The sequence below is a fragment of the Melanerpes formicivorus genome, unplaced genomic scaffold (assembly GCF_026170545.1).
Source record: "Melanerpes formicivorus ecotype bairdi unplaced genomic scaffold, bMelFor1.0.p_v2 SCAF_87, whole genome shotgun sequence".
NCBI lineage: Eukaryota > Metazoa > Chordata > Aves > Piciformes > Picidae > Melanerpes > Melanerpes formicivorus.
The window spans coordinates 1,124,679-1,148,619 of record NW_027142439.1 but is presented as its reverse complement, the minus strand read 5'-3'; the positions used below and the strand labels follow the sequence as shown (position 1 = coordinate 1,148,619).

General features: G+C 52.2%; 1 protein-coding gene across 2 annotated transcripts in view; it reads right to left on the bottom strand.

The window, feature by feature from the left end:
* The window catches only part of KPNA3 (karyopherin subunit alpha 3), a 63,631-nt gene that overhangs the window by 23,593 nt on the left and 16,097 nt on the right, over positions 1-23,941 (bottom strand). For both annotated transcript variants that reach the window (XR_010990709.1, XM_068165263.1), the window contains exons 2-7: positions 15,010-15,054; positions 3,795-3,884; positions 2,411-2,440; positions 2,259-2,311; positions 2,073-2,168; positions 989-1,074 (exon numbers count right to left, since the gene is read on the bottom strand). Coding sequence is in view for 1 of the 2 variants with exons in the window: in XM_068165263.1 (XP_068021364.1) it covers positions 989-1,074; positions 2,073-2,168; positions 2,259-2,311; positions 2,411-2,440; positions 3,795-3,884; positions 15,010-15,054 (400 nt within the window). In the remaining variant the exon portion in view is untranslated. The remainder of the gene's footprint in view (positions 1-988; positions 1,075-2,072; positions 2,169-2,258; positions 2,312-2,410; positions 2,441-3,794; positions 3,885-15,009; positions 15,055-23,941) is intronic.

The following is a 23,941-nucleotide window of genomic DNA, read 5'->3' as shown; positions in this document are numbered from 1 at the left end:
CATTTTGCTTCTCCAAACCACCCCTTTACCTAAAGGGAGTACAGCTAGGAGGCTGTTTTCCCTTTGCCATTGCCTAGCCAAAGGAGCAGGCCTTTTAGACTAAACTTCTGCCATTTAATACTAATAATAACAACAACAACAACAGGTTGGAAGAGACCTTCAAGATCATCATCTCCAACCCATCAACCAATCCAACACCACCTAAACAACTAACCCATGGCACCAAGCACCCCAACAAGTCTCCTTCTGAACACCTCCAGTGATGGTGACTCCACCACCTCCCCAGGCAGCCCATTCCAATGGGCAATCACTCTCTCTGTGGAGAACTTCTTCCTAACCTCCAGCCTAAAACCTCCCTGGCGCAGCCTGAGACTGTGTCCTCTTGTTCTGGTGCTGGCTGCCTGGGAGAAGAGACCAACCTCTGCCTGTCTACAACCTCCCTTAAGGCAGTTGTAGAGAGCAATAAGGTCAGCGCCTGAGTCTCCTCTTCTCCAGGCTAAGCAACCCCAGCTCCCTCAGCCCTCTCCTCACAGGGCTGTGCTCCAAAACCCCTCACCAACTTCCTTGCCCTTCTCTGGACTCGTTCCAGCAAGTCAACCTCCTTCCTAAACTGAGGAGCCCAGAACTGGACACAGGACTCAAGGTGTGGCCTAACCAGTGCAGTGTCCAGGGGCAGAATGACCTCCCTGCTCCTGCTGGCCACACTCTTCCTGATGCAGGCCAGGATGCCATTGGCCCTCCTGGATGCCTGGGCACACTGCAGGCTCATGTTCAGCCTACCATCAACCAGCACCCCCAGGTCCCAATTGCCAGTGGGAAGCAGATTACTGCTGAAGAGCCAATGCAGACACTTGTGCAAGAAGAGGAGAGAGATGCATTGATTATTTGAATGATTCTGCTAACAAACACCACTTGTTACCCAAACACTCCCTGTTCCTTTTTGCCCCCAAGAGCCACCACCCTGCAAAAGGCAAACTCCAATACTTACTAGACTGTACAACAGCTTGAGTCTGTGCAGAAGTGCCTGATGCTATGTTAGTCAATGCCCATGCAGCTTCAAATTGTAATGAAGGGCTGGAATGAAAACAAATTCACAGCAGTAAGTTGAAACATGATCAGCAGATTACAGTCTCACAATATAACTAAGGTTGGAAATGACCTCGAGGATCATCGAGTCCAACCTATCACCACAGACCCCATGACTAGACCATGGCACCAAGTGCCACATCCAATCCCCTCTTGAATGCCTCCAGGGATGGTGACTCCACCACCTCCTGGGCAGCACATTCCAATGGCTAACAACTCGCTCGGTGAAGAACTTTCTCCTCACCTCCAGCCTAAATCTCCCCTGGTGCAGCTTGAGACTGTGTCCTCTTGTTCTGGTGCTGGCTGCCTGGAAAGAGACCAACCTCTGCCTGTCTACAACCTCCCTTCAGGGAGTTGGAGAGAGCAAGGAGGTCTCCAATGAGCCTCTTCTTCTCCAGGCTAAGCAACCCCAGCTCCCTCAGCCTCTCCTCACAGGGCTGTGTTCCAAACCCTCACCAACTTCCTTGCCCTTCTCTGGACACCTTCAAGTGTCTCAATGCCCTTCCTAAACTGAAGGGCCCAGAACTGGACACAGGACTCAAGGTGTGGCCTAACCAGTGCTGAGCACAGGGCAGAATGACCTCCCTGCTCCTGCTGGCCACACTCTTCCTGATGCAGGCCAGGATGCCATTGGCCCTCCTGGCTGCCTGGGCACACTGCAGGCTCATGTTCAGCCTACCATCAACCAGCACCCCCAGGTCCCTCTCTGCCTGGCTGCTCTCCAACCACTCTGCCCCCAGCCTGTAGCACTGCCTGGGGTTGTCATGGCCAGTGTGTAGCACAGCTGGGTATGCTCATGCAAGCTTTTAAACTGACATTCCAGTGGCACAATAAATACTCCTGCAGAATTCATAGCTGATCATGGAATGGGATCCACTGGGTGAGATTTTATGGTGTGATGGCTTCTCTGTTTCCTTTGAAATGCTGAGATCAGTTTAGGGTTGCAGTTTTTCAGCAAAGCTGAGCATTTTTAGAGGCATACTTACTTGTCATCCCTTTCTAGGCATTTCACCAGAATGGGTAAGATTCCTGATTTTATTAGGTCATCAATAGGTGGATTTCTGTCACTGGATAGGAGTTTTCTGTCAAATTCAAGATAAAAATGAAGTCAGTAACTTTCCTCCTGAGAGAAGAAGCAGGAAATGTATTCCTGTGCCTTCCCTGCTGGTTACCTGGCAGCTTGGACAGCACTCAGTTGGATCACTGGGTTGTCACTTGTGGCATTCTGAAACACAAACAAAAAGCCAACCCAACAGAGCATGCCTCAAATGCACAGGACCAGCCCTTCCAGTAAAACAACCCCAAAGAGGTGAATGCAACATACCTGCAGTATAGCTTCTAGTGTTACATTTTGCTTGAAAAGAGAGAAGAAAGAAGTTTTAGTGGTTTTGTTGCTAAAATAGAATAGAATTAACCAGGTTGGAAAAGACCTCTGAGGTCATCAAGTCCAACCTAGCACCCAACATCATCTAAGAAACTCAACCATGGCACCAAGCACCCCATCCAGTCTCCTCCTGAACACCTCCAGGGATGGTGACTCCACCACCTCCCTGGGCAGCACATTCCAATGGCCAATCTCTCTTGCTGGGAAGAACTTCTTCCTAACATCCAGCCTAAACCTCCCCTGGCACAGCTTGAGACTGTGTCCTCTTGTTCTGGTGTTGGGTGCCTGGGAGAAGAGACCAACCCCCACCTGGCTACACCTCCCTTCAGGTAGTTGTAGAGAGCAAGAAGGTCTCCCCTGAGCCTCCTCTTCTCCAGGCTAAGCAACCCCAGCTCCCTCAGCCTCTCCTCACAGGGCTGTGTTCCAAGCCCCTCCCCAGCTTTGTTGCCCTTCTCTGGACACCTTCCAGCATCTCAACCTCCTTCCTAAACTGAGGGGCCCAGAACTGGACACAGGACTCAAGGTGTGGCCTAACCAGTGCAGTGTCCAGGGGCAGAATGACCTCCCTGCTCCTGCTGGCCACACTCTTCCTGATGCAGGCCAGGATGCCATTGGCCCTCCTGGCTGCCTGGGCACACTGCAGGCTCATGTTCAGCCTACCATCAATCAGCACCCCCAGGTCCCTCTCTGCCTGGCTGCTCTCAGCCACTCTGACCCCAGCCTGTAGCACTGCATGGGGTTGTTGTGGCCAATGTGCAGCACCTGGCACTTGGATGTGTTCAATCTCCTGCCCTTGGCCTCTGCCCATCTGTCCAGCCTGTCCAGGTCCCTCTGCAGAGCCTCTCTACCCTCCAGCAGATCAACTCCTGCCCCCAGCTTGGTGCCATCAGCAAATTTACTGATGATGGACTCAATGCCCTCATCCACATCATCAATGAAGATGTTAAAGAGCACAGGGCCCAGCACTGAGCCCTGGGGCACACCACTGGTGCCTGGCTGCCAGCTGGCTGTGGCACCATTCACCACCACTCTCTGGGCTCAGCCTCCAGCCAGTTCCTAACCCAGCTCAGAGAGCTGCTGTCCAAGCCAGGGGCTGACAGCTTGGCCAGCAGTTTGCTGTGGTGGGACAGTGTCAAAGGCCTTGCTGAGGTCCAAGTAGACTCTTTTTATACATGTAATAAAATCAAACTCATTTTAACACTGTGTCAGTTAATTTTGCTTTCAACTTAACTGCAAGGCTGCCAGTAGTGCAGGGAAAACACAACTCAGTGCTTTGGAGGTACCACTCAAGGGTTCAAAACAATTCCAGAATCCAGGAACTTACTGCTTTGAAGTCAGCATCCACATCAGAATCTTCTAAACTTTCTTCCTGGGGAACATTCCTTTTTTTCAAAAGATGTTCATCTCTTTTGTTCTGCAAAGGAACCAAAAGAAAACCACTTAATGCTTATTAGCACAGGGGGACAGCACAGGGGAACCATTCCAAAAGCCTTAGGGGGAAAAAATAACGTGTCTGTTTGAAAATCCATGTGTCAGCAGTTTAGGGACCAGGATGTGGTGAGGGACATGACCTGAGCACAGCCTTTGACACTGTCCCACACCACAGCCTGGGCTCCAGGCTGGTGACACATGGGTGTGATGGGTGACCACTAGATGGATACAGAACTGGCTTGATGGCTGCACCCAAAGAGTGGCTGTCAATGGCTCCATGTCCCAGTGGAGGCCAGGGACAAGCAGAGTCCCTCAGGGATCACTCCTGGCACCAGGCTTGGTCAACATCTTTGTGGGTGCCATGGACAGTGGCACTGAGTGCACCCTCAGCAGGTTTGCTGATGACACCAAGCTGTGTGGTGCAGCAGACAGGCTGGAGGGAAGGGAGGCCATCCAGAGGGACCTGGACAGGCTGGAGAGGTGGGCACAAGCCAACCTCAGGAGGTTCAACAAGACCAAGGGCAGGGTCCTGCATCTGGGACAAGGCAATCCCAGGCACAAATCCAGGCTGGGCAGGGACTGGCTGGAAAGCAGCCCTGAGGAGAGAGACTTGGGGGTGCTGGGGGAGGAGAAGCTCACCAGGAGCTCTCAGTGTGCACTTGCAGCCCACAAAGCCAATCAGCTCCTGGGCTGCATCAGGAGAAGTGTGGCCAGCAGGGCAAGGGAGGTGATTCTCCCCCTCTGCTCAGCTCTGGGGAGACCCCACCTGGAGTCCTGCCTCCAGTTCTGGAGCCCCTATTGCAAGAGGGATGTGGAGGTGCTGGAAGGTGTCCAGAGCAGGGCCAGGAGGATGAGCAGAGGGCTGGAGCACCTCTCCTGTGAGGACAGACTGAAGGAGTTGGGGCTGTTCAGTCTGCAGAAGAGAAGGCTCCCAGGTGACCTCATTGTGGCCTTCCAGGATCTGAAGGGGGCTCCAGGAAGGCTGGGGAGGGACTGCTCAGGATCTCAGGGAGTGCTAGGACTAGGGGGAATGGAATGAAGCTGGAGGTGGGGAGATTGAGGCTGGAGGTGAGGAGGAAGTTCTTCCCCAGGAGAGTGGTGAAGCCCTGGAATGGGTTGTCCAGGGAGGTGGTTGAGGCCCTGTCCCTGGAGGTGTTTAAGGCCAGGCTGGCTGAGGCTGTGGCCAGGCTGATGTAGTGTGGGGTGTCCCTGCCCATGGCAGGGGGGTTGGAACTGGATGATCCTTGTGGTCCCTTCCAACCCTGACTGATACTATGATACTAAAAGGCACAGCAAATGCCTGAATCCAGCAGCTTTCTGTGGCATGCAGTGTTTCAGCTCTAGGAATGTAGCAGCTTGCTAATCACAGGCAGGACTATGACATTGGAATGGATTAAAAGAAGAGGTTGGGGATCAATACTGTAACAGTTATTTATCATACAGACAGATCTGCAGTGCATTAAAATTTAGGCAGATGAAACAGAAAGCATTTTACAGCACATGATCGGTTTGCAGCAAAACCTGCTTCAGAGTTTCCTGCTTAGATGTGCTTCCAGCTTGGTCTGCAATCACAGAATCATAGAATCAATAAGGTTGGAAAAGACCTCAGAGATCATCAAGTCCAACCTAGCACCCAACAGCTCAGGACTAACTAAACCATGGCATCAAGAGCCACATCCAATCCCCTCTTGAACACCTCCAGGGATGGGGACTCCACCACCTCCCTGGGCAGCACATTCCAATGGCTAACAACTCTCTCTGTGAAGAACTTTCTCCTCACCTCAAGAATAAGCCTCCCCTGGCACAGTTGGGGACTGTGTCCTCAGAACAGAACAGAACAGAACAGAATAGAATAGAACAGAACAGGCTGGAAGAGACCTTCAAGATCATCCTGTGTCCAACCCATCAACCAATCCAACACCACCTAATCAACTAACCCATGGCACCAAGCACCCCAGCAAGTCTCTTCCTGAACACCTCCAGGGATGGTGACTCCACCACCTCCCCAGGCAGCCCATTCCAATGAGCAATCACTCTCTCTGTGTAGAACTTCTTCCTAACCTCCAGCCCAAACCTCCCCTGGCACAGCTTGAGACTGTGTCCTCTTGTTCTGGTGCTGGCTGCCTGGGAGAAGAGACCAACCTCTGCCTGTCTACAACCTCCCTTCAGGGAGTTGTAGACAGCAAGAAGGTCTCCCCTGAGCCTCCTCTTCTCCAGGCTAAGCAACCCCAGCTCCCTCAGCCTCTCCTCACAGAGCTGTGCTCCAAACCCCTCCCCAACTTTGTTGCCCTTCTCTGGACACCTTCCAGCAACTCAACCTCCTTCCTAACCTGAGGGGCCCAGAACTGGACACAGTACACACAATTGGTAGACTCAAGCCTAAAAAAACCTACTATACAGTGAGAAGCTACACCTTCACACTCAGCTGGAGAAACAGGCACAATGAGAACAAGTTTGGCTGTCCTGGACTGCAAAATGTGGATTTCCAGTTTTTCTTTTGCAGTCTCAGACTTGCAGAGAATTAGAGAAGAGATTTTCCCCACCCAGGCTCTCCAAGCAACAGGAGGAGAGCCTCCTTTCTTCAAGGCTTCCTGCACTGCTGAGGAGGTATTGTGGGCATCAGCAAGCTTATTTAAGAAAGATCAGAACAGGGACACCACAGGGGATCAGAGAAACAGGTGGAAAAGGCATGTGTGCTTCTTAATCCACCACTCACTCCACAAATCATGGCTCTGCCTCCCATCAACACAATTTGCAATTAGAGCTTTCATGAGTGCCTGTTGGAGCTCTGAGAGGCAGCTGAGTTTGCCAAGAGAAGGCAGAAGCAAAGCTTGTGAGAGATCCTGGAAGTTGTTAGGATTCCAGTTAATTAGCAGGCCTCAGAGAAGGGCAGGATCTTCTGTGGCTGCAGAGGTTACAGTGTCCTTTGCAGGGGGGCATCTACTTGAATGAACATAGCACTGACCTGGCCAAGCTTCCATCTGCTCCCAACTCAGCTGCTCTGGCACAGCTCCTTTACAATAACCTTTATTTGGAATAAACCAAACCAGCTTGGAAGAGACCTTCAAGATCATCATCTCCAACCCATCAACCAATCCAACCCACCCAAACAGCTAACCCATGGCACCAAGCACCCCAGCAAGTCTCCTCCTGAACACCTCCAGGGATGGTGACTCCACCACCTCCCCAGGCAGCCCATTCCAATGGGCAATCACTCTCTCTGTGTAGAACTTCTTCCTGACATCCAGCCTAAACCTCCCCTGACACAGCTTGAGACTGTGTCCTCTTGTTCTGGTGCTGGCTGCCTGGGAGAAGAGACCAACCTCTGCCTGTCTACAACCTCCCTTCAGGTAGTTGTAGAGAGCAATAAAGTCACCCCTGAGTCTCCTCTTCTCCAGGCTAAGCAACCCCAGCTCCCTCAGCCTCTCCTCACAGGGCTGTGCTCCAAACCCCTCATCAACTTTGTTGCCCTTCTCTGGACACCTTCCAGCAAGTCAACCTCCTTCCTAAACTGAGGAGCCCAGAACTGGACACAGGACTCAAGGTGTGGCCTAACCAGTGCAGTGTCCAGGGGCAGAATGACCTCCCTGCTCCTGCTGGCCACACTCTGCCTGATGCAGGCCAGGATGCCATTGGCCCTCCTGGCTGCCTGGGCACACTGCAGGCTCATGTTCAGCCTACCATCAACCAGCACCCCCAGGTCCCTCTCTGCCTGGCTGCTCTCAGCCACTCTGACCCCAGCCTGTAGCTCTGCCTGGGGTTGTTGTGGCCAATGTGCAGAACCTGGCACTTGGATGTGTTCAATCTCCTGCCCTTGGACTCTGCCCATCTGCCCAGCCTGTCAAGGTCCCTCTGCAGAGCCTCTCTACCCTCCAGCAGATCAACTCCTGCCCCCAGCTTGGTGTCCTCAGCAAATTTACTGCTGATGGACTCAGTGTCCTCATTCAGATCATCAATGAAGATGTTAAAGAGCACAGGGCCCAGCACTGAGCCCTGGGGCACACCACTGGTGCCTGGCTGCCAGCTGGCTGTGGCACCATTCACCACCACTCTCTGGGCTCAGCCTCCAGCCAGTTCCTAACCCAGCTCAGAGAGCTGCTGTCCAAGCCAGGGGCTGACAGCTTGGCCAGCAGTTTGCTGTGGGGGATGGTGTCAAAGGCCTTGCTGAGGTCCAGGCAGACCACATCCACAGCCTGCCCCACAGCCACCAGGCAGTCACCTGGGCATAGAAGGAGATCAGGTTGGTCAGGCAGGACCTGCCCTTCCTCAATCCATGCTGGCTGAGCCTGAGCCCTTGATCCTTGATATTGAGGGGGGGAAATTTCAACCTACCACAGCCTGCTTTTCCTAAAGCACACAAGCAGCTCAAGTCAAGCTTCCTCCTCATAGAAAGCCAAGCACCCAGAACCAAAGGATCTCTTACAGCAACAGAGTTAAAGACTTCAGTTACATATGGGACCTTAAACTGCGTCTGGGATCTGCTGGAGAGTGTCCAGTGGAGAGCTACAAGGGTGACTGTGGGACTCAAACATCTCACCTATGGAGAAAGACTGGGAGAAGGGGGGCTGTTTAGTCTTAGGAAGGCTGAGAGGGGATCTTAGGAGCACCCACAAATATCTGAGGGGAGGGTGTCAAGATGAAGGTGCCAGTCTCTTTTGGGTGGTGCCCAGTGAGAGGACAAGGAACAAAGGGTGCAAGCTACAGCACAGGAGGTTCCACCTCAACATGAGGAGACACTTCTGTGTGGTGAGGGTGATGGAGCACTGGAACAGGCTGCCCAGAGAGGTGGTGGAGTCTCCTCTAGAGATAGTCAAAGCCTGCCTGGATGTGCTCCTGTGGGGCCTGCCCTAGCTGATCCTGTTTTGGCAGGGGGGTCTGATTTGATCTCTGGAAATCTCTTCCAACCCCTAACATTTTGTGAATCCTAAACATGGCTTGTCCATTCCTCTTTGGAGTGAGACTGATCAGCTGGGTTAGCCAATTATCACCAGGGACCCTGGAACTAAGAGAGCAGCCTTCAGCTTTCTGTGATGCTGAAATTAAGCAACAAGCATTCCAAACCAAACTTCATCAAGAAACTGAGCTGAGAAGTTCAACATCTAAATCCTGAGGCAGTCTCTCCATCACCAAAACTACCATGGTTATGACAGCTGTCTGGAAGGCAAGATGGCTACTGCTTAGTGCAGCAGTGAACCTAAGAGATTAACAACAGAGCCAGAGAACAAGACCATAGAGAAGGGCAAGAAAGCTGGGGAGGGGTCTGGAGCACAGCCCTGTGAGGAGAGGCTGAGGGAGCTGGGGTTGCTTAGCCTGGAGAAGAGGAGACTCAGGGGAGACCTTCTTGCTCTCTCCAACTCCCTGAAGGGAGGTTGTAGCCAGGTGGGGGTTGGTCTCTTCTCCCAGGCACCCAGCACCAGAACAAGAGGACACAGTCTCAAGCTGTGCCTGGGGAAGTTTAGGCTGGATGTTACGAAGAAATTCTTCACAGAAGGAGTTAATTTGCCATTGGAATGTGCTGCCCAGGGAGGTGGTGGAGTCACCATCAGTGGAGATGTTTAAGAGGGGACTGGATGAGGCACTTGGTGCCATGGTTGAGTTGATCAGATGGTGTTGGGTGATAGGCTGGACTTGATGATCTCAGAGGTCTTTCCCAACCTGGTTAATTCCATTCTATTTTCCAGAAAGGCAGTAGGTCCCTTCCCCAGAAATGCAAACCACCTATTCAGCAAGGCCAATGTGGCATCAGAAAAAGGGCACCTGACCATCAGGACTGTCATCTGACTGGGTCATGGTGCCAACCCATGCCTCAGCCAGGATTCTGCCAGTTGACTGCTACCCTTTTATGTCAGAGAGCTTTGTTAGCTCATTCCTAAACAGATGAGAAGAGGGGGGGAAGAGAGAAGAGGGGGGGAAGAGAGAAGAGGGGGGGAAGAGAGAAGAGGGGGGGAAGAGAGAAGAGGGGGGGAAGAGAGAAGAGGGGGGGAAGAGAGAAGAGGGGGGGAAGAGAGAAGAGGGGGGGAAGAGAGAAGAGGGGGGGAAGAGAGAAGAGGGGGGGAAGAGAGAAGAGGGGGGGAAGAGAGAAGAGGGGGGGAAGAGAGAAGAGGGGGGGAAGAGAGAAGAGGGGGGGGAAGAGAGAAGAGGGGGGGAAGAGAGAAGAGGGGGGGAAGAGAGAAGAGGGGGGAAGAGAAGAGGGGGGGGAAGAGAGAAGAGGGGGGGAAGAGAGAAGAGGGGGGAAGAGAAGAGGGGGAGTTTCCTTCTGAAGAGAAGCTGTGGTGTGCAGATAGTGAACAGAGATACTCTACTTCTGAAAGAGAGAATGTGTTGCAAATGCACCTTGACATCTGTAAGCTCCAAAGAACAAACATCTCACACTAATGCATGCAGAAACTGTTTACTACTGCTCAGAGCTGTGCATTTTTTGATCTATTCCCTCTTCCAAAGCAGAGATGTAAGCAACTTCATCAGATCCATTCATCCCATATTTATACACACAGTGACTCAACAGATAAACTCATGACTATGCAGGGCTTTGACTGGATGGGATCAGGAATATTCTCAGCTAGCCCATTTCCTTCAAAAGCCTGGGGGGGACACTCAGCAACTGGGTAGCAGAGACAAAGGGGAGACAACCCTTGGTTCCCAAGAGGTGTGGGGGGCTGGATGGCAAACATCCTGCCAACATGTGCTGCTGCCTGGATTTGGCACGCTCCTGCCAGGCTCACAGTGTCAGCTGTAAAGCTGGAAGGCTGAAGCAGTGGTATTGGGCAATGGCATCCTGGCCTGCATCAGGAGCAGTGTGGCCAGCAGGAGCAGGGAGGTCATTCTGCCCTGTGCTCAGCACTGGTTAGGCCACACCTTGAGTCCTGTGTCCAGTTCTGGGCTCCTCAGTTTAAGAAGGAGGTTGACTTGCTGGAAGGTGTCCAGAGAAGGGCAACGAAGTTGGGGAGGGGTCTGGAGCACAGCCCTGTGAGGAGAGGCTGAGGGAGCTGGGGTTGCTTAGCCTGGAGAAGAGGAGGCTCAGGGGAGACCTTCTTGCTCTCCACAACTCCCTAAAGGGAGGTTGTAGCCAGGTGGAGGTTGGTCTCTTCTCCCAGGCAAGCAGCACCAGAACAAGAGGACACAGTCTCAAGCTGTGCCAGGGGAGGTTTAGGCTGTTAGGAAGAAATTCTTCACAGAAGGAGTTATTTGCCATTGGGATGTGCTGCCCAGGGAAGTGGTGGAGTCACCATCACTGGAGATGTTTAAGAGGAGACTGGATGAGGTCTTAATTGATCAGATGGTGTTGAGTGATAGGTTGGACTTGATGAGCTCAAAGGTATTTTCCAACCTGGTTAATTCTATTCTATTCTATTCTATTCTATTCTATTCTATTCTATTCTATTCTATTCTATTCTATTCTATTCTATTCTATTCTATTCTATTCTATTCCATCTTATCCTTTCCACTGCTGAAGCTTTCCATTTACAGTCTCAGATTCTGTATCAGAAGCAATGGCCTCACATCTGCCACAGGCTTTCCACAGAAACCAGTTGTCCACTAGCAGCAGTTCAGATGCCACAAGCCTGCCCCTCGGACGCATGCTGAACCTCTCATTACAACACATTTCTTCTTCTTCTTCCCAGCGAGAGAGCTTGGCCATTGGGATGTGCTGCCCAGGGAGGTGGTGGAGTCACCATCCCTGGAGATGTTTAAGAGAAGACTGGATGAGGTGCTTGGTGCCATGGTTGAGTTGATCAGATGGTGTTGGGTGATAGGTTGGACTTGATGATCTCTGAGGTCTTTCCCAACCTGGTCAACTCTATCTTCTCGTCTCTGCAGGGGAAGCTGCTCAAGCAAACACTCCAGAGGAACACAACTTCCTGCCTTCAAGAGTTCTGCAGCTGCTCTTCACTGTTGATTTACAATCTGACCTACCTCCAGCACCCAGGCTCCTCTAAACCTGTAAGTGATCTCTGCATGTACCACCTTCACTGAGAACTCTCTAGCAGCTCATAGGCTGCTGCTTCTTCCCCATTTTCTCTCATGTATCACTGGCAGATACAGGACACCTTCTACACAGAACACTCTGCTGCCTTGTTTGAAGGGTGTGACTTGTTTCCCACCATGCTCTGTAATAAAACAGGCTGGAAATTGTGACCTGTTACAGAAACCAATTATGGGAATTAAATTAAACCTGAAATTCTCCCTTTGTACTGCAAAGCTCTCTCCCAAGAATGCCCTGAAATGCTCCCCTGCAGTCTCACTTTAATGACATGCATGAGGATATGCTGCACCAGCTAAGCCATCTTATACAGCTGTGCTAGGAGGCATAGGCTGCCTGAATGCTGAGGGTGATGCTTCCCAGTACAGATTTCACAGTTACAGAGTGAGTTTTAATCATAATAATAAACCAGGTTGGAAGGGACCTTCAAGATCATCGTGTCCAACCCATCAACCAATCCAACCCACCTAAACAACTAACCCATGGCACCAAGCACCCCAGCAAGTCTCCTCCTGAACACCTCCAGTGATGGTGACTCCACCACCTCCCCAGGCAGCCCATTCCAATGGGCAAACACTCTCTCTGTGTAGAACTTCTTCCTAACCTCCAGCCTAAACCTCCCCTGGCACAGCCTGAGACTGTGTCCTCTTGTTCTGGTACTGGCTGCCTGGGAGAAGAGACCAACCTCTGCCTGGCTACAACCTCCCTTCAGGTAGCTGTAGAGAGCAATAAGGTCTCCCCTGAGTCTCCTCCTCTCCAGGCTAAGCAACCCCAGCTCCCTCAGCCTCTCCTCACAGGGCTGTGCTCCAAGCCCCTCACCAGCTTTGTTGCCCTTCTCTGGACACCTTCCAGCAAGTCAACCTCCTTCCTAAACTGAGGAGCCCAGAACTGGACACAGGACTCAAGGTGTGGCCTAACCAGTGCAGTGTCCAGGGGCACAATGACCTCCCTGCTCCTGCTGGCCACACTCTTCCTGATGCAGGCCACAATGCCATTGGCCCTCCTGGCTGCCTGGGCACACTGCAGGCTCATGTTCAGCCTACCATCAACCAGCACCCCCAGGTCCCTCTCTGCCTGGGTGAGGAGCTTTACTGAGGAGGCCACAGGCCTACTACACTACACATTCAGGTATCTTCTGCAGGTTTCTTTGATTAGGAAATGATGAAAGCATTTAACAGTGCTCAGATGACACATCATACCCATGTAAGTGCTGAGATTATTTCTTTTTCAGTCAACTGGGTCCAACTAGGTTTCTTCCACTAATTCCTACAGTCTCAGGATCATAAAATCACAGAATTGTTAGGGCTGGAAGGGACCTCACGGATCATCTAGTTCCAAAGCCCCTGCCATGGGCAGGGACACCCCACACTACAGCAGGTTGCTCAGAGCCACCTCCAGCCTGGCCTTAAAAACCTTCAGGGATGAGGCTTCCACCACCTCCCTGGGCAACCTGTGCCAGTGTCTCACCACCCTCATGATGAAGAACTTCTTCCTAACATCTAATCTGAATCTAACCATCTCCAATAATTCCCCCTTCCTTATAGTCCTATCATTACCTGACACCTTAAGAAGTCCCTCACCAGCTTTCTTGCAGGCCCCCTTAAGATGAATCTCATGAGTAGTTACTTTTCATACTGTAATGAGATACAGACATTTTCCTGCAAGATCTGGGGGGAGAAAAGTCCTTTTTTTTTTCCCCAACAGAAGGAGGATCCCAGGAAGATACTAGCACTAGATTTTTGGCAGCTCCTACCCAAACAGGTGGTAAAAATCTTCCAAAAGTCAGGCTCAGGTTTATCAGTGTAACTTCTACTCACAAATCCTTCTCTTTGAGTTTAGAATCTCCCCACCTCCAGCTTCATTCCATTCCCCCTAGTCCTAGCACTCCCTGAGATCCTGAGCAGTCCCTCCCCAGCCTTCCTGTAGCCCCCTTCAGATCCTGGAAGGCCACAATGAGGTCACCTGGGAGCCTTCTCTTCTCCAGACTGAACAACCCCAACTCCTTCAGTCTGTCCTCACAGGAGAGGTGCTCCAGCCCTCTGCTCATCCTCCTGGCCCTGCTCTGGACACCTTCCAGCACCTCCACATCCCTCTTGCAATAGGGGCTCCAGAACTGGAGGCAGGACTCCAGGTGGGGTCTCACCAGAGCTAAGCAGAGGGGGAGAATCACCTCCCTTGCCCTGCTGGCCACACTTCTCCTGCTGCAGCCCAGGATCTGATTGGCTTTGTGGGCTGCAAGTGCACACTGAGAGCTCCTGGTGAGCTTCTCCTCCCCCAGCACCCCCAAGTCTCTCTCCTCAGGGCTGCTTTCCAGCCAGTCCCTGCCCAGCCTGGATTTGTACCTGGGATTGCCTCCACCCAGCTGCAGGACCCTGCCCTTGGTCTTGTTGAACCTCCTCATGTTTAAGGAAAGAAAATGTTTAAGGAAATGTTTAAGGAAAGCAAAGACCTGCATTTGTCTCAACAAGATAAAACTAGAAAGGGCTAGTTATCAGTCCTCAAACATAGTGAAGGAACACAAAGGCAGATAAAGTTCACCCCTTCTCTTTGCACACACAGCAACATAGTAGTTTAGCTTGTGAAAGTGTCCTTCAGCAGTGAGCTTTTCAGGTGTCCAGAAAGGCTGCTGGCAGAGGCATGGCTGATGAGTGTAACAAATGCTGTATTCCTGCAAAGCACTCAGCTGGATCAGCTCTCAGGCTCAGGATCTTCCCTGCTCTACTGGCATTTACCCAACACAACCAAAACATGACTCTGAAATTAACTCCCCCTGTAAGCACAGAAGCAGTGATTTCAAGAGAGCAAACTAAAAGATCATCCCCACTTTCTAAATGTTAAAACTCTTCCCCCCTTTCCCATTTGGAGACTTCAAACATCCTAACAGCTGAGGCAGAAACTGAATGTGGATTATTTCCAAGCAGTACACCGAGGGAAGCACTACTGTTACACTGCACTGAGCTCAATCAGCTGGAGAGGAGAACCAACATCGGAATCCACAGTTAGTAATCCCCCAATTCACTGCTTTTCCCAGGGAGTTTGGGGCCATAAAGCAAAGTTTATGGCAAAATATTTACCTGAGACACCCAAGGGTTAGTGGCAGAGCACCGCCTGGGGAGAGCAGCCTTACCTTCCGCAGCTCAATCGTCACTTCGTTTCTGTGCCTCCTCATAGTCTGCAAGCAAACAAACAAACACACACATTACTTGTATGCAAAGAACACAGTGGGAGTATCAGAGTACCATAGAAGAGAATAGAATAGAATAGAATAGACCAGACCAGACCAGACCAGACCAGACCAGGTTGGAAGAGACCTTCAAGATCATCGTGTCCAACCCATCAACCAATCCAACCCACATAAACAACTAACCCATGGCACCAAGTGTCATAGTATCAGTCAGGGTTGGAAGGGACCACAAGGATCAGCTAGTTCCAACCCCCCTGCCATGGGCAGGGACACCCCACACTACATCAGCCTGGCCACAGCCTCAGCCAGCCTGGCCTTAAACACCTCCAGGGACAGGGCCCCAACCACCTCCCTGGACAACCCATTCCAGGGCTTCACCACTCTCAGGGGGAAGAACTTCCTCCTCACCTCCAGCCTCAATCTCCCCACCTCCAGCTTCATTCCATTCCCCCTAGTCCTAGCACTCCCTCAGATCCTGAGCAGTCCCTACCCAGCCTTCCTGGAGCCCCCTTCAGATCCTGGAAGGCCACAATGAGGTCACCTGGGAGCCTTCTCTTCTCCAGACTCAACAGCCCCAACTCCTTCAGTCTGTCCTCACAGGAGAGGTGCTCCAGCCCTCTGCTCATCCTCCTGGCCCTGCTCTGGACACCTTCCAGCATCTCCACATCCCTCTTGCAATAGGGGCTCCAGAACTGGAGGCAGGACTCCAGGTGGGGTCTCCCCAGAGCTGAGCAGAGGGGGAGAATCACCTCCCTTGCCCTGCTGGCCACACTTCTCCCAATGCAGCCCAGGATCTGATCACCCACACTAACTAAAATTAGCCTTTTAAAATACTTCCTATGTCCTGTGCTTGCTACTGACCTTCACTGCTGCTATCACATTCCTTTTGAGGTTAGGGCAAATAACTTCCCTGAGCTAAAAAGCCCCAGTACAGACCAGCAGTACAGACAGCAAAGCCCAGCACTCCCCATCAGCCACCTAAGGAGACAGCAAACATGCCAAAGGTCTAGCAGAGGTACATGAAGCAAGCAGACATCCCACTATGAATCTATACAGAGGGCAGTCTCAGTGCTTAGAGCATTCTTAGCCTCACTGTTCTCAAGCAGTTTGCATAGCAGCATTCATTCAATTATCTTAGGTCGACTTGAGAGCGCAGAAGGCTTGGCTGCCTCTCTGCTGCTTGATTAACCAACTCACTCTAGTGAACACAGACACAATGATCCTTTGACACCTAGGAGCAGGAACTAGATATACTACTTTAAACAAAGCAAGCCCTCATTACAGTAGGATGACACTGGGCACCACAGCATCTATCAGAACACATCTGCCCCCCCCTCACTTTTGCTAGAGGCTGGGCAGAAGGGCAGAGGCCAAGGGCAGGAGATTGAACACATCCAAGTGCCAGGTGCTGCACATTGGCCACAGCAACCCCAGGCAGTGCTACAGGCTGGGGGCAGAGTGGCTGAGAGCAGCCAGGCAGAGAGGGACCTGGGGGTGCTGGTCGATGGTAGGCTGAACATGAGCCTGCAGTGTGCCCAGGCAGCCAGGAGGGCCAATGGCATCCTGGCCTGCATCAGGAAGAGTGTGGCCAGCAGGAGCAGGGAGGTCATTCTGCCCCTGGACACTGCACTGGTTAGGCCACACCTTGAGTCCTGTCTCCAGTTCTGAGCCCCTCAGGTTAGGAAGGAGGTTGAGCTGCTGGAAGGTGTCCAGAGAAGGGCAACAAAGCTGGGGAGGGGCTTGGAACACAGCCCTGTGAGGAGAGGCTGAGGGAGCTGGGGTTGCTTAGCCTGGAGAAGAGGAGGCTCAGGGGAGACCTTCTTGCTCTCTACAACTCCCTGAAGGGAGGTTGTGGCCAGGTGGGGGTTGGTCTCTTCTCCCAGGCAACCAGCACCAGAACAAGAGGACACAGTCTCAAGCTGTGCCAGGGGAGGTTTAGGATGGGTGTTAGGAAGAAGTTCTTCCCAGCAAGAGAGACTGGCCATGGGAATGTGCTGCCCAGGGAGGTGGTGGAGTCACCATCACTGGAGGTGTTTAGGAAGAGCCTGGTGAGGCACTTGTTGCCATGGTTTAGCTGATCAGATGGTGCTGTGTGATAGGTTGGACTTGATGATCTTGGAGGTCTTTTCCAACCTGGTTAATTGTATTCTATTCTGGAAGCAAGGGAGGTTTAGGGAAGCCTATATACTATGGTGAAGAGCTGAGCAGCTTAACTTTTTGTGTTTAGAAAACTATAGAATAGAGTGCAGTCCCAGGCAGGGCATTCCTCTTCATTGCAGCAGTTTACTCTAACCCCTTTGCTACCAGTGCTTTGCCTAAAGAGAGCCACTCAGACTCATCCATCCACAAAGACTCTACTGGGCAGACCCTAGCCTTCTCTCTAAAGGCAAACAGCTCACACAGATTTTCAGCTAGGGTTTTATCTTTGTTTCATACTTCCATTGTCAGCTGGACCATGGAGTGAATTGAAAAGTGGCTTGACAACAGAGGGCTGGCAGCAGTGGCACAGAGTCAACTTGGAGGCCTGTGGCCTAGTGGTGTTCCCCAGGGATCAGCACTGGGTCCAGTTTTGTTCAGTGTCTTTATCAGCAGTCTGGATGAGGGGATGGAGTGTAGCCTCAGCAAGCTTGCTGATGATACAAACCTGGGGGGTGGCTGACACCCCATGGGCTGTGCTGCCATCCAGTGAGACCTGGACAGGCTGAGAGCTGGCTGCAGGCAAACCTCATGAAGTTCAGTAAGGACAAGTGCAGGGTCCTGCATCTGGGGAGGAATAACAGCAGGCACCAGGACAGGTTAGGAGCTGCCCTGCTGGAAAGCAGCTCCACAAAGACCTTGGAGTGCTGGTGGGCAGCAAGTTCTCCATGGGACAACACTGTGCCCCTGTGGCCAAGAGAGCCAATGGTATCCTGGGGTGCATCAAGACAAGTGTGTGCAGCAGCTCTAGGGAGGTTCTTCTCCCCCTCTGCTCTGCCCTGGTGTGACCATATCTGGAATACTGTCTCCAGTTTTGGGCTCTCCACTTAAAGAGAGACAGAGACCTGCTGGAGAGAGTCCAACAGAGAGCCACAAGGATGATGAGGGAGCTTGAGCACCTCCCCTATGAAGAGAGGCTGAGAACCCTGGGGCTGTTTAGTCTTAAAAGGAGAAGACTGAGAGGGGACCTGTCTCTAAACCCCTGAGGGGTGAGTGTCAAGTGGAGGGGGCCAAGCTCTTTTCTTATTGTTGTGCAGCACTGAAACAACAGGCCCAAGCTGGAACACAGAAGATTCCAGCTCACCATGAGGAGAAACTTCCTTACAGCAAGGGTGACAGAGCACTGGAACAGGCTGCCCAGGGAGGCTGTGGAGTCTCCTTCTCTGGAAACATTCAAAGCCTGGCTGCATTCCTTTGTGGACTATCCTAGGTGATCCTGCTTTGGCAGGGGGGTTGGACCTGATGGTCTCTGGAGGTCCTTTCCAACCTCTCATGTACTGTGTACTGTGATTATTTCAGGCCCACTGATTGTACCCTATTACAGTTCTGTCTAATTATCATAGTATCAGTCAGGGTTGGAAGGGACCACAAGGATCATCTAGTTCCAACCCCCCTGCCATGGGCAGGGACACCCCACACTACATCAGCCTGGCCACAGCCTCAGCCAGCCTGGGCTTAAACACCTCCAGGGACAGGGCCCCAACCACCTCCCTGCACAACCCATTCCAGGGCTTCACCACTCTCATGGGGAAGAACTTCCTCCTCACCTCCAGCCTCAATCTCCCCACCTCCAGCTTCATTCCATTCCCCCTAGTCCTAGCACTACCTGAGCAGTCCCAGGTTAGCCATAACTTCACAGAACTGATAAATGTTATCTGGCCCCTAGTGAACTAAGGCCTCTCAGTCTTGCAGAGCCTCCTGCTGGCACAGCAGCTTTAAGACTTCAGCATGTCAGGCTCACCAGGACAATGGAAGGTTCAGTAACACACAATTAGGGCTCCAGTCTTCCTTCAAGCATATGGCAGTGAAGGTCCCAAGGAGCTGATGGTGCATTCTGGCAGTTAAACTTGGTTGCCATGGCCAGATCACGCTCAGCACCTCCAGCCAGAGGCAGGCTAACATTATTCCTACCCTGACACTTCATGTCCCTGACACAGCAGATGCCCACTGCACACCAATATATTTAAGATGATTAATTCCACTTCCTACCTGCCAGTCCCTGCATTTCTACACCTCACATGCAAAGCACACTGCCTGCGCTTCACTTGGGCCTGAGCCCTTTGTTTTACGCCTCAGATTTATTGAGGCTGTGCCCCCATTTTCCCCCCTCTTTACCACAGAAGCTGATACACTAGGGACTGCTCTATGAGAGCCTTCCCACTGTTTGCAATTCAGCCATCCTTGCCCTGAGAGACAACAGCCTTAAGACCAAAAACGTGCTTCAACATCACCTGCAGATACACAGAAATCCAAGGGCAGGAGATTGAACACATCCAAGTGCCAGGTGCTGCACATTGGCCACAGCAACCCCAGGCAGTGCTACAGGCTGGGGTCAGAGTGGCTGAGAGCAGCCAGGCAGAGAGGGACCTGGGGGTGCTGGTTGATGGGAGGCTGAACATGAGCCTGCAGTGTGCCCAGGCAGCCAAGAGGGCCAATGGCATCCTGGCCTGCATCAGGAAGAGTGTGGCCAGCAGGAGCAGGGAGGTCATTCTGCCCCTGGACACTGCACTGGTTAGGCCACACCTTGAGTCCTGTGTCCAGTTCTGGGCCCCTCAGTTTAGGAAGGAGGTTGACTTGCTGGAAGGTGTCCAGAGAAGGGCAACAAAGCTGGGGAGGGGCTTGGAACACAGCCCTGTGAGGAGAGGCTGAGGGAGCTGGGGTTGCTTAGCTTGGAGAAGAGGAGACTCAGGGGTGAAATTTATTGCTCTATACAATTACCTGAAGGGAGGTTGTAGACAGGCAGAGGTTGGTCTCATCTCCCAGGCAGCCAGCACCAGAACAAGAGGACACAGTCTCAGGCTGCACCAGGGGAGGTTTAGGCTGGATGTTAGGAAGAAGTTCTATACAGAGAGAGTGATTGCCCATTGGAATGGGCTGCCTGGGGAGGTGGTGGAGTCACCATCCCTGGAGGTGTTCAGGAGGAGACTTGCTGGGGTGCTTGGTGCCATGGGTAAGCTGTTTAGGTGGGTTGGATTGGTTGATGGGTTGGACACGATGATCTTGAAGGTCTCTCCCAACCTGGTCTAATCTATTCTATTCAGCATCACACTATCTCCTGGATTCTTCTGCTGGGCTTTTGCAGGCTGAAAGGCACAACTTCTGATCCTACCTGTTGGTGGAGGGGAAGGTTGGCAAAGCTCAAACTTTACTCCCAAACCCCAAACTTCAGTGATCCAGTTAATTTTTCTCCTGATTGGGCACTTCTTGAAGGGCACATAGAGAACAGAATAAACCAGGTTGGAAGAGACCTTCAAGATCATTGAGTCCAACCTATCACCCAGCACCACCTAATCAACTAACCCATGGCACCAAGCACCCCATCAAGTCTCCTCCTGAACACCTCCAGGGATGGTGACTCCACCACCTCCCCAGGCAGCCCATTCCAATGGGCAATCACTCTCTCTGTGTAGAACTTCTTCCTGACTGCCAGCCTAAACCTCCCCTGGCACAGCCTGAGACTGTGTCCTCTTGTTCTGGTGCTAGCTGCCTGGGAGAAGAGACCAACCTCTGCCTGGCTACAACCTCCCTTCAGGTAGTTGTAGAGAGCACTAAGGCCAGCCCTGAGTATGTAAAGCTTGTGCTTCTGATGAAGCATCTTAGAAATACAGCAGGTTAGCAGCATCTTCCTACAGCCTCTGAAGCAGTACACATGCTATAATCCAACATCACAGACAAGAACCAATCTTAAGTACCACTGCAAGCCTCCCTTTAAGGAAGCATTACCACTCTAAGAAGGCAGCCACACACTTAGACTAGCTGCAAGCCTCAGCATGTAGTGACCTGATATGCATTTGCAAGAGATTTATGCAGCAGCAGAAAGGATAAACACTTCCCCCCAGATAACACAGGTCAGCTAAAACAGAGGGAAGAGACAAAATCATTCTGCAACTTAACCCCATGGATTCATTACCAGCTTTCAGAGGGGAAGGACAAGCATCTGCTACAGTCTACATGCAACACTAGCTGAAACCTAGTGAGATGTCAGCAGTGGATCTAACACAGCATTTGACATCCAGTGTCAGGCTATGGCCACTTCTCAGCTTCAGGCACTCTAACAAGGGGCTTCATGGCAGACCATAAGAGACGAGAAGAGACCATAAGAGACGAGAAGAGACCAGAAGAGACGAGAAGAGACCAGAAGAGACGAGAAGAGACCAGAAGAGACGAGACCAGAAGAGAACACAGCCCTGTGAGGAGAGGCTGAGGGAGCTGGGGTTGCTTAGCCTGCAGAAGAGGAGACTCAGGGGTGACCTTATTGCTCTCTACAGCTACCTGAAGGGAGGTTGTAGCCAGGCAGAGGTTGGTCTCTTCTCCCAGGCAGCCAGCACCAGAACAAGAGGACACAGTCTCAGGCTGCGCCAGGGGAGGTTTAGGCTGGAGGTTAGGAAGAAGTTCTACACAGAGAGAGTGATTGCCCATTGGAATGGGCTGCCTGGGGAGGTGGTGGAGTCACCATCACTGGAGGTGTTCAGGAGGAGACTTGCTGGGGTGCTTGGTGCCATGGGTTAGTTGTTTAGGTGGTGTTGGATTGGTTGATAGGTTGGACACGGTGATCTTGAAGGTCTCTTCCAACATGGTTTATTCTATGTATAATTCTGTGCATGTATAAGTACCTAAACCTGGCTAGTCACAGCATACTGGATGCAAGATATCCAGCAGCATCCTTTTTGTTCGGTGACGGGCAGTGACTCACTGATGGCAGACGTACATGCCAAGAGGAAAAGCCACAAGCCTCCAATTAGTGCTGCTGCTGGTGCTGACTCACCTGAAAGCCCATCCACATCATCTTTGTGGGTGCCATGGACAGTGGCACTGAGTGCACCCTCAGCAAGTTTGCTGATGACACCAAGCTGTGTGGTGCAGCAGACACGCTGGAGGGAAGGGAGGCCATCCAGAGGGACCTGGACAGGCTGGAGAGGTGGGCACAAGCCAACCTCAGGAGGTTCAACAAGACCAAGGGCAGGATCCTGCAGCTGGGTGGAGGCAATCCCAGGCACAAATTCAGGCTGGGCAGGGACTGGCTGGAAAGCAGCCCTGAGGAGAGAGACTTGGGGGTGCTGGGGGAGGAGAAGCTCACCAGGAGCTCTCAGTGTGCACTTGCAGCCCAGAAAGCCAATCAGCTCCTGGGCTGCAGCAGGAGAAGTGTGGCCAGCAGGGCAAGGGAGGTGATTCTCCCCATCTGCTCAGCTCTGGGGAGACCCCACCTGGAGTCCTGCCTCCAGTTCTGGAGCCCCTATTCCAAGAGCAATCTGGAGGTGCTGGAAGGTGTCCAGAGAAGGGCCAGGAGGATGAGCAGAGGGCTGGAGCACCTCTCCTGTGAGGACAGACTGAAGGAGTTGGGGCTGTTCAGTCTGGAGAAGAGAAGGCTCCCAGGTGACCTCATTGTGGCCTTCCAGGATCTGAAGGGGGCTCCAGGAAGGCTGGGGAGGGACTGCTCAGGATCTCAGGGAGTGCTAGGACTAGGGGGAATGGAATGAAGCTGGAGGTGGGGAGATTGAGGCTGGAGGGGAGGAGGAAGTTCTTCCCCATGAGAGTGGTGAAGCCCTGGAGTGGGTTGTCCAGGGAGGTGGTTGGGGCCCTGTCCCTGGAGGTGTTTAAGCCCAGGCTGGCTGAGGCTGTGGCCAGGCTGATGTAGTGTGGGGTGTCCCTGCCCATGGCAGGGGGGTTGGAACTAGATGATCCTTGTGGTGCCTTCCAACCCTGACTGATTCTATGATACTATGATCTTCTACTGTTCCAAAAGACCTCAGAAGAAAAGCAATTGCAAAGTTCACTTCTTCCTGACCCTTCTGTAAGCATAGTCTTCAAGGCCCAAATATCCTCTCCACGTTAGTTTAACCTGCATACTGAGTGAGGAGTGGCAACAAAGTGAGACAGGAGCACTCCTGTTTTCATTTGCATAGACAAACTACCCCACACACAAGTAGAGACCTATCGAACCATACCCAGGAGGCTGGACCTGAAGCAATTTGGTTGGCTGCATTCAGCACTAATTGCAGCAATACTGAAAGACATAAAGCAGTCCAGAACACAAGCAACTCATTGTATACTTTTAATTAAACATGCAATAAAAGAAGAGCTGGAATTCTCTAGCAGAACAACTGAGGGAAGACAGAATCCAGTAGGCTTCCAGCTGCAGCTGTTGTGTGAATCAAGACCTTGTATCTAGTCACAAACTGCACAGTGCTTCCATTCCCATGTGGACCTCAAGACTACCAACCACACCTTGACCACAAACACAGGATGTGGAGGTGCTGGAAGGTGTGCAGAGAAGGGCCAGGAGGATGAGCAGAGGGCTGGAGCACCTCTCCTGTGAGGACAGACTGAAGGAGTTGGGGCTGTTCAGTCTGGAGAAGAGAAGGCTCCCAGGTGACCTCACTGTGGCTTTCCAGGATCTGAAGGGGGCTCCAAGAAGGCTGGGGAGGGACTGCTCAGGATCTCAGGCAGTGCTAGGACTAGGTGGAATGGAATGAAGCTGGAGGTGGGGAGATTGAGGCTGGAGGTGAGGAGGAAGTTCTTCCCCATGAGAGTGGTGAAGCCCTGGAATGGGTTGGCCAGGGAGGTGGTTGAGGCCCTGTCCCTGGAGGTGTTTGAGGTCAGGCTGGCTGAGGCTGTGGCCAGGCTGATGTAGTGTGGGGTGTCCCTGCCCATGGCAGGGGGGTTGGAATTAGCTGATCCT